This window comes from Gavia stellata, chromosome 16 (genome assembly GCF_030936135.1).
Source record: "Gavia stellata isolate bGavSte3 chromosome 16, bGavSte3.hap2, whole genome shotgun sequence".
Classification (NCBI taxonomy): domain Eukaryota; kingdom Metazoa; phylum Chordata; class Aves; order Gaviiformes; family Gaviidae; genus Gavia; species Gavia stellata.
The window spans coordinates 22,014,719-22,030,093 of record NC_082609.1 but is presented as its reverse complement, the minus strand read 5'-3'; the positions used below and the strand labels follow the sequence as shown (position 1 = coordinate 22,030,093).

The 15,375-nt window shown below is 38.8% G+C and overlaps 1 protein-coding gene across 1 annotated transcript in view; it reads right to left on the bottom strand.

Annotated features, from left to right (window-relative positions):
• ANKHD1 (ankyrin repeat and KH domain containing 1) overlaps positions 1–15,375 on the bottom strand; it is a 115,218-nt gene that overhangs the window by 89,691 nt on the left and 10,152 nt on the right. The window contains exon 2 of the mRNA XM_059825630.1: positions 9,960–10,113. Coding sequence (XP_059681613.1) covers positions 9,960–10,113 — 154 coding nt within the window. The remainder of the gene's footprint in view (positions 1–9,959; positions 10,114–15,375) is intronic.

The following is a 15,375-nucleotide window of genomic DNA, read 5'->3' as shown; positions in this document are numbered from 1 at the left end:
AGATGCACTTTCATCTAGGTCCATGTCTCTGAAGCTCTGCTTCTTGAGACGGGGTGTTTTTTCCATCAGAGGTCACAGAATCCAACACATGGCACCACAGAGAACAAGTTTTACTAAGCTTTTTTGGAGCACAATGCAGAGAGAAATTGTAACAAGTATTAATGCAATGGATAGCTTCTGGATAGAGTTGCTTCAAAATAGCAAGTACAGAAAAGTCCACCAATTAAGATTTTTACAAAAGGAAACTTCTTCCATTATTTCTCTACAGGTCTTTGCTCTTATCTGCATAAAGACTAAAATAAAGTTGTTCTACCTCTTATTCTGTCTCTACAGTCTAGGAAGATCATGCACTGGCTGTGCTCACTGTAAGAGAAGGCCAACAGCCAAAAGCACAGCCACATTGCAAGTTTCTCCTCTTTTCATTATTAAACCTTCCTACATGCTCCTTCCCCTGTAGAGACTTCCAAAACATGCCGCAAAGCCAACTAGAAGTCAGGCCAGGTTGGTTAGAATATTCTTGCTCACTGTGGCCTTCCTCTGTTACTCAAAAGCCATGTAATTATTTGAAAGCAAAGACATAATTTTAGCCTTTATAACGATTCAGATTCAAGAAGTTTTTTTAAAGGACATATCCAAAACAGGAGCGTCAGCAAATATATATATACACACACACACACACACAGAGGAATAATCAACTACACAAATACAGAATAATTTGTTCAGGTAACAGTTCTTCAGAAAAATATTGGTAGATTTAAAGTCAAATTCAACTTGTAAACCAACATTTCTCTTGCAAAGAGGCAGACAACAAACTGAGATGTATAAACAAAAGCACAGCTTGCAGGACAGATGAAATAACACTCCTACTCTCCATGCATCAATAGAGCTCAACTTGAGTAATATGACTAATTTGGGGCAACAAGCAATGAAGAACAGAGATCACGTACAGAGACTCCAGAGCAGAACAACAGCAGATGAAAGTCTAAATAACATGAGTTAAGGGCAGACAACGATTTGATGTTATTTAGCCTAAAAAAAAGAAAAGGGGAACTGAGGAAGTTAACAGTCTCCAAGTCGGTTCTAAGGATGGCTGCAATGAAAAAGGGGACACTGAACTGATACATAAAAACAAGCAGCCGAAGCAACTCTACTAAAAGAAACGTCAATTGCTTTACTACGACAACTTTCTTCCTTCCCTTGTGAAGCTTTTCCAAAGCAGCTCAGTGCCCCCTTCGCCCCCAAGTTACGTATTTCAGCATGTAACACTGAGGACTGATGCTCAGAAAAACCTTCTCATCCTAAGGACTGCAGTTGGCTCAGCATGCTGTGGCGCTTCCAGCACTGGAGAGAGTTTGTCTAACCAGTTCTTAAAGCCACCCGTCAGGAATGGCAGAAGCACAGCTGAATTTGCCTGGGGAGAAGGAAGAGAAGGAGATAAGACTAGATCTACTGAGATTTCTTTCAGCCTTATTTTTCAAAAAAAGTTTTAAGAAGTTGTACAGAATTGGAGGAAAAGGTGATGGCTAAATGACAAGTTAGTAATTGCTGTTTTAGAGATAATGCTTTGTTACACAGGGAAAAAATTCGTTACAGAACTGCACTGTGCCTTTTGTTCCCACAGCAAGTATTTTCTTGATGGATACAAGGTTAAATTTGTGCAATGCAATTTTATTTTTTTTAAAGTTTCCTAGTATGGGTTGAATCGTCAAGTATTTAAATACTTCATATTCTCAAAGCGTATAAACTCCATTTTTGTGCAAGATGCTTAATGTACTACAGTTTGTTTTCAATCAAGAGATTAAGTTCTTTCAAAGTTACGTTCTTTCAAATTTCTTAGCTTTCAAAATAAGGTCTTTAAAAAGGCAGAAAATAATTTGCAACAGGCAATGAAGGTGTTCATGCCCCACTGCAAAAGCCACTTGCTTCCATAAGTGGAATCAAAGATGAGTGGCAGTATATTTTACGTTATTTTATTATTCATTAATCTGGTAAAAACTAGCTTAACTTTCTAGAAACAAGCAGAATCTGATCATTTATGCTATGCATATACTATACTATAATTTGTTTTCCTACTAACTTGTTTATTGTAATTACTTCCTAAATATACGACAGTAGTATTTTGTCAAAGGTGAGTTACCAATTGAAAAAAGCAACAGATTCACCTGTTACACCACATACTGTAAAGTATTAATGACTCAGTATAATCTGTTGCTTCTGACACTTTAGCAAAAAAACAAATATTTAATACCTTTATAAAACTGATAGAAGAACAATGTATTGTAGGTCCGCCAACAAGAACTCAGTCAAATCCTCTCACGTGTCCCGAGACACTCGTCACACACACGAACTAGACAGTTTAAGCAACTGTTACATAAACAGGTAGCGAGCAGCCCTGCTTCCAACAGCATTACGTTACACCTCACAGCATAGTTCCGATCAGCCCCAGAAGGGGTGGCTACACCTTCAGACTACCAACCTGACCTACCAGTCTGTCTAGTATGGAGCTAAGTGGCTGGCACCAGTTACTGCCACCACACTTCGCCATTAACTTACAGAACATCAAAAAATAATTGAAGTCTGAGTGGGGAGATTCAGATCCGATCTTCTGCACACTAGGAAGCATTCACTTAATACTCAAACTCTGTTCTGAACACTGGTGATGATAAAACTCTGGTTTTATCATCATGTGCTAAGGAAACTACATGACTGACAAATGCAGAAAACAATCAGAAATGCAAACTTAAACCCCAAGTCTGTGTAACTGAGGGGTTTTAATAAACTATTAATAGAGTCTTCTTGCAGAAGACACAAGCAAGAGACACAGGCTCTTCTACCTCCTCACTCCTTCCTCACTCTCCTGATGTCACTTAGGGAGAACAGTTACATTTTGATGAACTCAAACTTGCAAGTAATAACTGCTTCATTTCACAAGGTTAACATGTACGATCCCCCTCTTACACAGGCATCACAATGAAAGAATCATACCAGTAGCCATCTGTTTAGAGAGAGAATGAAACAGAAGAACACATTAAAAATACTATACCACACTCAATTAAATACATTCTGTGGGGGTTTTTTCTGTCCCTGATTAATATCACAGACACACAAAACTAGCTTACCTGCAATATTGCTATGCAAGATCTTTATTTACCAACTCTAGCACAAACCTTAAGACAACCAAAACAAAAGCTTGCTTCAACCTACTGACAGCAAACAAGCATCCTACTATCTGTCCCACAACAGACCCCTTGTACCCTGTAAGGGGTACCAGCTCCCCAGTACCGCCCGCAGTACCACACAGCCGGCTCTAAGCCGACTGCCAGCAGTAGCATAAAGCCCAGTGTAAGCTTCTGCACCCTGCTGCAAAGCCTGAACACGATTATTTTCACTTCGATGGATGAAGGAAGCATATATGTAAAAAGAAAAAAGAAAAAAAAAAAAGAGTAGGATCTCCTCTTGGTGCAGACTAAATTCCGTCTCAATTCAAGCATTACGTAGGCCTGCCAATAAAGCGCTGCTTCTTCTTTCCTGCCCAAACCCTCCCTACTTTCCTCCTTTGGCTGAGGCTACTCCAAGCACTAATATAACAAGAAGTCCTAAAAACAATACTGAATGGAAAAAGGTTTTTAACCAGGAATATCCCCATATTGGAACAGGAGAACAAAGCGGATTTTATCTTGCAGAAGAATCTAACTTGCATGAAAAATAAAATATGGTAGAAGTAAAATAGAAAGGAGAATTAGAGTTAATAAAAAAATATATCCAGGACTTTGAAAAAATCATATTAAAAAGAGAATTGCACAACTTGTTTATGGTACGGTCATAAAGCACTGGATGATTAACAATGACCTCCAAGATATACATATGACATATATAAGTAGATATATATAAATATGAAGACAACTTAAGAGATTGAGGAGTACCCTGGCCAATTTTAACACTTCACAAATTAAAACTTGTAACTTTTTGTCTCGTCTCTTCCCATTCCCCATCCCCACTGAAGAGAAGTTAAAATCTCATAATCATCTTTGCCAAAGAATTCCAAAAGGATAGTGTTCAGATCTGGTAAGATAACGTAGCTGTCTGATGCCTACATCAATTTAAGTGTTACAACAATGAAACTGTTCTTCACAGCAAAACCCAACTGAAAAAGAGCCAAAAAATATGAAGCTGGTACATTTAACACACTTTCAAAGTATGGAAGTTAATTTGACTAAGAGCAGGATTAGACTAGACTTTTTCTAATCTAAAAGCCTACTAGATTAGAAAAAAATACTTAGATCATGCAAAACCTAAGAGAAATATAATATTAATATTAAATAACTCAATTACATGCACAAAACTCAGACAGTTTATCCAACTTACTCAAAAGCACAACACATCCGTACATTTCACATACCATATATTCCTTCCCACTCTGAATCTTTAGATGGTGAAGAAAAAAAAATAAGCAAGTCACTGTAATGTGCCAGTATCTCAAAAGGCAAAAGTCTTCCAGTTAACAAGACAGTGGTGACTTTAGTAGTAGTACAGCTTTGATCTCTAAAGAAGCGCCTAGAATGAAGCCTATTCGAACTTTCTTAATGAAAACTGTTTTCTCTTATTCGAGCCGTATACTGCATCCATGTAACACCAAGTATTTCAGATCAGATCAAATTAGGGCGAAAAGCCTTTCTTGCTTCAAAAGAAAAAAAAAGAATCAGTCAAAATAGTTGGACTAAGGTAAGACTTTTGCCATGTTGAAGGTGGCTAAACACACTTCAAAGTTGATATTGCTACATTTTTACAATACAGTTCCACCTTTGCTCAAATTCCAGCAATCCTCTCTCAGACTCCCCCCAATAAAGACCCTATTTTTCTTTTTTATTTAAGAACACCAATACATATGTAGAAATTATTTGTTACATTCCACTAGCACAGAGGTGCAGCCATTAAATTGACAAACATGAATTGTCCGTTTTCTGCAGCCCTCAACTTCTACAGTTTGAAGCGGAGCTTGGATAACCCTTCAGAGGTTAAGTTTCTAATGGATTAGATGCCCACCTCTATCCAAATCACCAGTTAGTTACTCATCAGCCCTAAGAAAAGAAACACCAGGTCCACACATGAATCTTATTGATCATAAACAACGTGATCAAAGAATTTATCTAGCCCAGCCTCTGACACTTTCCAAGGGGTCTCTCCGATGCAGGATGAAAGCAAGCTGTGCATCTTTTGAACTGTTTGTTTAGACCACAGCTCACTCCCCAGCAGTGCTGGATCACAGATCTATCTTGTCACATTCAAGCCCTCTAATGTTCAGGGAAACAAATATAATTTACTTAATTTTATTTTTATCAAAAAAAGAAAAAACCCTTTCTGTTAGTGAATAATGAATGGATTTGGTCACATCAAAAAAAAAAGCAAGTTTGGTCAACAGCTTGGCAAGTGGGTAAATACAGAGAGATACATACACACACTGAAAAGCATTCAATTTTACAATTGCTGAATCTCACTCTATCCTTTCAGTTTATCCTAAAGCAGGCAGATTTTATCTGGGCCCATTCACATTTTGACCTGTGTTCTGTATTTCCACTAAGTAGGTGATTACTTCCACTTTTTGCCTCCCCCAGTTCCAGAATACACAACCCATTCCCCTCACCGCATCCTACCAGCTTTCCAAAGAGCAGTATCAGACCCTCATGCCTGAATCAACTACTGAAATTCACCAGGTATTAACAGACACTTGTTATTAAAACTAGATTTCTCTTTCACCATTTACACTGCACTTAATCATTTGAGACTTGGAAGCCTCAAATACACCTAACTGTCTACGTGAGGGTCTCTAGTCACCTTTAACCTTTTATTTCAACAGAAAAGAACGATGGATATAACTTTGCTCCCTGTTTGAACATAAGGATGGACTACATCAAGCAAACTCTTGGCTGAACATGGTTCCTCTCCAAAATACTCTGATTTTCCTCACAAGCCTCTTTTAACCAATAGTAGGACTTCTGAACTCACTGCTAACAAAACTCCTCCCTCTGTAGATACTCAACAGAAATACCAAGTGCTCCAATGCTAGACAAAGAGTTTCTTTACCACTTTCTTCTGCATCTATTTTTTGATGCTTCATTGTCAAAGTGCTTCAACATTCAGACTGAGAAGGAACATGCTCCAAAGATCTGCTGGTAAGGATACAGGCACCCAAGCTATTTTCTCACGTTAAAAATCAGTTCAGTAACATTCTACGTCACTTCCTAGAAAACTCAGCAAAACCATACTGAAACACTACCAACAGGGTATTTTAACTGCAGGGATTAACATTTTGACGTTTTACAACTTTCTACGGAATTCTGTGTTTTGGGTGCAGAATACACTTAACGGGCATCCGGGATTTTTATTTGACCACACACTTCAACCAACACCTTTCTCTAGCCTCTTTAAGAAACAACCTGTACTCCAGAAGAGGACTGCACTACACAAGCAAGTCATTTTCCCTTCCTGATGCCTATGAAAGGCGGGACCAGAAAATGAAGCAGCTTTAAGCTGTCAAACTTTCCCCAGCTCTTTGGAGGTGAGTTTGCCCTTTTAAGAACATGTGTTGAGGGACCGATCGAGCAACCTGCCAGCAAGAGCTCTGAACGCTATAACCATTCATTCACAGCAGCAAAGAGCTCTCATCCTCCAGCAGTCAACTACTGTCCCTAAAAAAGAAATTTAATAGGCAACCTTACTGAAGATCCATAAAAGAACCACGATTCTTCAGAGCTGGTGTATTATTTTAAGAAATCAACAGCACCCTAATTAGCAGTGGAGTTAAATGGTTCTAGCGCAGAACATGAATCCACTGTCAAAATACTAAGAATCTGTTTAATTACAGTCTGAAAAATGGAAACATCTCCAAACAGTATAGTTCCCTTTCCATAGGTTATTTTACCTATAAATCCCTTCTTTGCTACTAGGACTCAAACTGAAGAAAGGTACACAAAAGACTTGGTTTGTTTAGGATAACTGCCCAAAGAACAGGATTCAATTGTTCTAATTTACCTTCAATTTCTGAAGATGAAAACAACTCATGTTAATGACGTTCATAGAACAGTGAAGTCTCTCAGTCTTCAGAATGTAAAACTAGTTGTTTTGTGAAATAATACAATCGCTGACAGTTGTTTAAAGATAGTTGTTCATTAACAAAGTGCCTCTGCTTTGCTTAAACAGATTACAGAAGGAAGTATGGTTGTCCGAACTAAAGCTGAACGGCCAGGTTTTCAGAGGACCTAGTAAACTTAAGGAATCTAACCACTGTTTGTGTGCACAAGTATATGTACGTATGTGCGTACCTGCTGCTATGTTAAGGGGGGCAAGGCACAACCCTCTTGCTAGAGATTCTCCTCAAGGCTGTCACCTTCGGCATCCAAAACCAAAAAAATATTTTAAGTCTTCTTGTAAACAGAGTAAACAAGCTGAACTGCAAAAAAATATCCAGCACTCTTATAATGGGTAAATATAACGTACAGAAACATTTTTAAGCAGTTCAACTAATCTCTGCCCTCTATACTTGCATATGCAGGCCTAACCGGCTCTCAAATCAAGACAGCTACTTCAAAACAAAACACCCACAAATCTTAAAGAATGCAATGGTTGAAAAACACTTCTGCATAAGTAATTTGAAGAGGAACATCCCATCTGGCTGCAGTTGCTAGAACTTACCTTCCAGAATTAATAAAGAGCATGTCCATGTGAGATCTGAGCACTAAAGGATTCACGAAGAATGAGCAAAACTAGTTTTGCAAGTCATACTCATTAAGATCCTAATGACACAGCCACGAACCCTGCATGTGAGAAAGCCTAAGAAATCCGAGACACTAACTGCAAGACCAATTTTCCTCTAGGTTGTAAGTTAGGATCAAGCCTCCCACAGGAGAGGGGATCATCACAAGGAAGGCCAAGCTACCCTGACACCGTACCAGACAAGGCCATGGCTAAACTACTTGTTTGAGTAATAGTTCTGCCATTTACTTTTGCAAGCTAACCTTAATGCCGGAGAAATCACTTTCTTTTGTCAAACTGCAAAACAATATGAAGTCCCAACACTACTCCCCTGTTTGTTGTCATGATGGAAACCTAGAGGCTCACTTAAGGTTAGAAAGGGTCTTTTCAGCCAAACCAACCAGAGAAATCCAGTGAAGATACTAGAACATCTCCCAGAAACACTAGCTTCTTTTTCAATCACTTTCAAATTATGGCTTTTATTAATAAATTACCAGATTCTCAGTGTCTCCTTTAGGTTAGCCTAATGATATTTTTAGTGTTCAAATTCACAGTGGGAAAGACAAGTACTGCTTAACTAGAGGACTTCCTCAAGAGTGTTTTCAGTCTTTTGATCTCACATATTCATCAAGAGCATTAATTTTGTCCTGTCTTTCGAAAGAGGGAGATGAAGACCCCAAACAAAAGCACTCTTTTTGATTTGCTTTTCTTTCCAGAATCCTTCTGTTCTGCCCATTTTCTACATCCCTACTCCAAGCACTCAGGGAATCAAAGCATTGAAACCTCAGATTAAAAACAAACCATCTAATCCTAGGGACAAGTGACCAACTACTGCTTAGAAATCGAAAGAAAGCATTCTCACAGGCATTACAAGAAGCAAAGGTACCTCCTAGATTTGTTAAATACCATGAAATCATTTTTAACACTGCAATCCTAGATGTAAGCACATACCTTACAGACTGACTGCCCTCCTAACACTAGCCATCAGACATCTCCGCCGACAATTTATAAAGCTAGCAATAGGTTTTAGGACACACCAGGCATCAGGTATGAGAGAAACTGCAACTGATTTTCATTTTAAAAAGTGCTTAAAAACGGATCAGATTATTCAAATTCTCCTAGTGTCCGGAGTATTCCAGAAATAGTCTATCTTCCCTGCAAAGCAAAGTTTGGTCCCCAAGAGTTATATCAGGTTAGAATAATTTTTAGAGGACCACCTTTAATTAGGCTGCTGCAACTTTCTGCTGACAAAAGCTACGCTGTGTTGTAAGCTGGGGATATTTTCAAATTCAAAATGCAAAGAGAGCCCAAAGCCTGAGTCCCTTGGCCCTTCGCTTCCTCCGAATGAAGGTCTCCTTTAAGACTGTACATAACCTTACATCTAAACACCTGCAAATAAATGCTATTTTATCTAGCTTTTAAGTGTGTTCAAAGCTAAAGTCTGAAAACTCCAATTTCAGCACACTACTACCAGTCTGAGTATGCACCCATAATGATCAAACAGGATTTGTTTCAAAGGAGGGTTTTTACATCTTTTTGTCCTTGGAATTTTGAAAATGACAAATAATTTTCAAATCCATTGCAAACGCCTGAGTCACAAACCTTAGAAAGATGTAAATTAGTCCAACTTTCACTATAGAATTAACAAATGGAGTGGCAGTATGTTCATCTAGTCTGGTTCCGAAACATGAACATTAAACATGTATTGAACATGTATTTGACATAATGATACATGACATCATAATACATGAACACGTATTTTCCAAAAGTCGTATCTCAGAACTACAGAATGGAAAAAGATTTTTGTGAAAGTCAAAACAGAGAAGTAAGTATTTCACCTGTAAATTTCTGGAGTAATGAATTAATACTTATATATTGACCAAAGAAGCAGAAAACCCCATCATTTTAGCAAGTCCACTTCCTTCCATTCTCCCCCCCCCCTTAACCCTTCCTCTGGTAACACATGTAATCTCATCCGGTCAATAAAATGCCACTTAATTCAAATTAACTTTTCTAACTTTATATGTACGTAAAGAGTGGACCAAGCAACCCTCAACACCTGTAAGAATTATGAGCTTGTTTTCCATGTTCTGCTCCCCATCATCACGGTAAATTTCCAGACTCGTGAATATTTCACTAGGGTCAAAAACTACAGGTTTCCAGATCTGTGTGCAAGTTAGGTTCAGAAAACAACTATCCAAAGAAAGTACCTGCTGCCTCCAGTAAGGCTTCTAGTCTTGCTTGTGTTTCTGGATCCACAGTTCTCAAGTCCGCACCTTCTGCAGCACTCGATAAGAATAACTCCGACGTAGTTTTAAGTACTGGGTTATCAAGATCTTCTTGGTCCAAAATAAATGATTCAACCTGTTTGCCAAGTTAGAAAAATAATTTTACCATTTTTGAAATTTTTATACTGAATCTAAAATATTAGAAAACACACAAAATAATTTAACTGTACTATCATAATCACATTTTAACTGTACAGATTATAGGACACAACCGTAAAAATCATCTGGTCAACTCACTGAAAAGGTAGTTGAAATCACAAAAGAAAAAACTGTACATGAAAAACAGTTTATTGTAACAATTACAATTAACAAGATCTTAAATTGTAGCAAGGGCAACTCAGATGAAATATCGAAAAATGTCATGCACGTTTGGACAGTTAACCACCAAAACAGACTGCCACAAGAGGTTATACCATCTCTGTCCCCAGAAGTCTGTCTACCTTGTTATTAAAAAAAGCCATCAGTAATGACTTTGCGATAGCTGAACCTATCTGAGAGCCAGGGAGGGACTGAAGGGTTTCCCGAGATGCCTTTCGGTTCTATTTCAAAAGTAATTTCAACTAATGTAGCGCAAGCATTTTGTTTGTTTTGAGTAGCAACACCATAGTTGACTAAAACTCAAAACCAAAACAACTGTTTCCAAGCTGGCACTTAGTATTACCCCAGTCATTAATGTTTTCTAGACAAGAACAGATACGTAGAGCAATTAAGCAAGCAGGTATTCCAACTGAGCAGCAATAATGCTGTCCCACCAGTGGCCCACATGATCTCCAAGTACAAGATCATGGAATTACTCAACATAACACACTGTAGTTTTGTGACAGCTTGCCAGAGTAAACAAGGAGGATACCTGACTCATACTCTAATGAGAGCAGAACATTTCAGAAGCTGTCCCAGCTTCAGACATAATTTCATTTTCAGTAATATTTTAAGATAAAAACACTATTTCATAATTAGACGTTATCTGTTCAACACGATAGGTGCCTCAAATATGCCGCAGAAATAAGACATGCTCGTTATACAACCATTGCTGCCCCTTCCCTCCTCATGCCCGAGTCTCATCCTCCTTCCTCTGTTTTCCCCTAACACTTCCCCCTGCCTTTCTCATGCCAGCGGTAAACTACCATCATACTCAGCCCTACCACACAACACCCCACAACACCTTAAGAAAAAGACAGTTTATACCTCGAGAAAAACCAAATCAGGGCATATACTTCAAAAAAAAAAATCAAATCAGGGCATCTGGAAACTCATGAAGTGCCCTATTGTGTGAAGAATGTTAACGTGAGTGGAGAGCTACATAAAGCACTGCTATTCAAGAGCAACTTGTGTTAATTTCTTCCTCTTTTTGATATGTAAATGTTCCATAACACTATTCCCTGGTGTCCAAGGCCCCACGTGGGTGTCAGTGAAACACAGTCTTAACATTAGAATACAGTGGGCACCAGGGAGAGAGAGAGGCTTTTAGGAACACAGGAACATGAGTTCCACATCTCAGTGGATATGCATGATATTGGCTAGCTTACAGGTTTCGTATCTTGTGTGCCAAGGCACAAATATTAAAGCTAAGACAGCAGGCTATGATTTAGGGCTCGAAGAAGCAAGATTTCTAGATTAGTCCAGACAACAATCCTAAAGTAAGAGAACTGTCTCTGTGAATAAGAGCTGAGCATTAAAGAAGCAGAAAATTAGCGACCTAAACCAGCGATATACATTTTTACTACAAACAAAAGAGCTATTTACAAGTCACAGCAAAACACATCCCTACAGTAAGATTCCCCTCTGCAGAACTCAAATTCCAGGTTATGTCCATCTAGCCAGCTTAAGGACTCCCTGCTGGCATGAGCGCTGATGCAAAACTGACTTCTGGAAAAAGTCACCCTTATCTAACAGGAGTCCTTCAGGGTTTTCTGTTTTCTCCCCCCAAGACTACACAAGGCACTTTGCCTCACCAATATATTAGAAATATTACTCCAACAATGTTTGTGTGACCTGGCGCCCGGCAGAAAATCCCACTGTGTGCATACGTGACTATTCGTTATATACAGTTGAGAACTATATACAAGAAATTTTATTGCATGCTAATGGACTTTTTTTTTTCTTTTTGAATTACACCACTAAATTTAACAGAAGTCCTCTCTTTTGAAGACATACCAAAAGGGGTAAAAATGTTACCCAGCACTGAAGCAACTACACTTATGAACAACAAATACTGCAGAAACATTCAAAGTGCCTTCCAGCAAGCCTTAACGCTCAGCCTCAGGAACAGCCCGACAACATCCAGGCAAGGTTGAGCACATCAGCCTTGCACCAACCTCCCAGAAGCTGTCCCACTGCAAGTTTTAAAACTTCATTTTTTGACACTTCGGTAAAGATATGGACCATTTTCTCCTCGACTGCTGCCACCCCAAGCTCACTTTTATATATTTACAGGACCTTACCTGCAACAATACACCTCTTCAACCTAAATCAGCGTTAATTCACCATTTGCAAATTCTCTACCAACTTGTGAGGAACTTCTCTCTCTCCCCGCAATAGGAAGTACATTTTGCTTACAGGAACCTCTTAAAAGTCTGTCTTTTTAACATTGATTATGCAAACACTACTTATTAAAGCAAATTACAGATACAGCTTTTACTTAGGGTACAAGCTGGGTAGTATTGGTGCAGCCTGTTCTTTTCACCACTCTTTTCAACTCCTACTGCCTTTCAGCTCTTCTTTAGGTTTGCAACTGTTCTTCCAGAGACCTCGCACATTTAAAGTCTCACTCAAAAAATCTTGCTTCGTATACAGTATTTTCATCTTAATTTTATATCACAGCAAGAAAAGGCAGCTGCTTTCATTATTTCTGCACACGTTGAGCATCAATTTTTAGGTTTTGTTTTGATTTTTAGTAAGAGCTTAATAACATACCCACAATACAAATATAACTTGAGTGCGAAAATACTGAAAATCCATATGCAAAATGTTAAAATAGCTGTACCATTGCCAGGCTCCCAGAACAAGTTTCAATGCATTTTCAAGTCAGAACGTCTGACATTTCGGTAAATCGATGCAGTTTCTGACACAGTAAGACAAGGCTAGAGAGGATGAACAGTTGCATACCTTATCACTAATAGCAGTGTAAGAAATTACCTATTCAACCAGATGTCTCTTGTGAGCTGAAGTGGCCTGCGATGATCACATATTAAAAATAATTTTAAAATCCCAAACTACCCCAAATATATCAAACAAATTTTACTTTCAAAACAAAAAACAAACTTCATTAAAAAAGCAAACAAAACCCACCAGATTTCACGTTAGCATTCCTGAAAGACTTAATACACTGCTCATGTTGCAAAATTTAGGCACTCTGCTCTATCCTAATCAGATCTGTAGCAAAGTGATAGAGTAACCAGTCACTGTGCTATTTTTGGATTATTTTGCGAGCTGCTTTGGGCAGTTAATAAGCATCTTACTTAGTAAGGCTCATTAGGAACACATGGATTCAAGACATTATTCTAACTGCTAAAACAACTGCAACTAGGAACAACTCCCAGTCAAAACCACAAAAAGCTGCTAGCTGCACGGGAGCTGAGGACAGGGCGCTGAACATCAGCGTACCTAACGACACCATCCTGTTCCCCGCTCATCCACAGGAATGATGGACCTTTGCTGAAGTTCTGCCAAGGACTGCAGCAGGCTCACAGCTCTGCAGATCCAGTTACACCACTGGTTCCTCCCTCCATAGCAGCTACGTTCACAGCTATTTGGACTCAACTACATCAGTATTTATATGTTAATACCATGATTGAGTTTACTTCAGGTCAGGGGTACATAAAGGCAAATTTGCAAGCACTAAAATCACAACTAACACTAGCAATTCTTGCAAGATGGGCAATGACATACAGGGCTAGAAACATATTTTTAGTATTAAGTCTAAACTGATCTTTCCTACGTTGCATTACTGCAAAAAAAGTGCTTTTCCCAGAACAGCCCAGACCTGCTCACAAATACTGACACAGGCCACAGACGACGGACAAGCTTCCTGTTGTAGCCGTACCAGTACCATTCTCTCCTCCTCCTACTGCAGGCAAGGGCAGCAGCAGACAGCTCTTTCTACCACCTCCTTCCATTTGTGCCAAACTAGTACTTCTGAGAAGACTGTCTTTACAAGAAGTGGTGATAGGAAAGAGAAAGCTGCTATTAAATCGTTTCCTTGAACTTGCATTTTCTAGATGGACCCAGAGCTGTGAACACTTTCCTGGGGTAACAATACTCCTTGCTCTCTGTTTGGGGAGCATCTACAACTAATGAGGACCCCAGCCCTTGACTGGGACTCCTAAACTCCTATTTATTATACAAATAAACGACTACCTGATTTTCTCTTTGTGTTAGGTAACCCTTCCTAATTATTTCTATAACAATTCCATTTGGACTTATGTCTAAATACATCTGAATATATGCAGAGGGACCTTGGCTTCCTTAAGGCTCATATAGGCCTGGGATCAGGTTGGAAGTTGAAATAGATCATCTACATTTAAATTATTTTCATTCTGTAATTAACAAGATGTGCAACGCCATATTAGGATCACACTGGGAAGATACTGTCGTTTTGGCTGATAAACCCAACCTCTGGCAGTTTGTGTTATCATACCGTTTTTTACACTGAATGCCAATATCTGATTACTACTTGTAATCCTGCTCTAGAAGTTTTGGGGAATACTGAGAGGACATCAGATACCATAACGCTACGTTAAGACTGCAAATGAGTTTGTATTTCAAATTTGACATCGAACCCCTTTAAATTCCACATATAAAGTATGTCAGCTTCAAAACTATTAAAAGTAATTTTGCCAAGGAGAAAGTAAAGCGAAGGACTTTGTCACTGACATGGCACTCTTAGGAGCTGCCTGTGACAAGCGCACCACCACATCCCGGTGTAGACTCTTCACACCAGCAAAAGGCCCGGCTTCCATTTACCTTAAGATGCACTTTTCAACACTGTCCCCCCCAGCCCAGCCACGCCAGTCAAACATTTTTGCACCTACTTAAGGTATCCTCCTGGTGTTACCATTTCAGTTTTAAGAGATGGGGTAAAGGAAGAGAAAAATACCACACACAAATGCGGGTATTTTCACAAAACCTTTCAGTGAGAGTACACTGCCCTTTCTTGGCACTTCAAAGCTAGAGAAAGAACAGAAACATTTCAGAGAAGTACTTCAGTCAGTACGTAGGAACAATATACAATCAATGTAAAGAATAATTCAGGCATAATTAATAATATAAGGCTATACCCATTCTGTTAGGCTTGAACTGTAATTGCTGAAGACAGTTTCTTCAAATAGAAGAAGTTTCA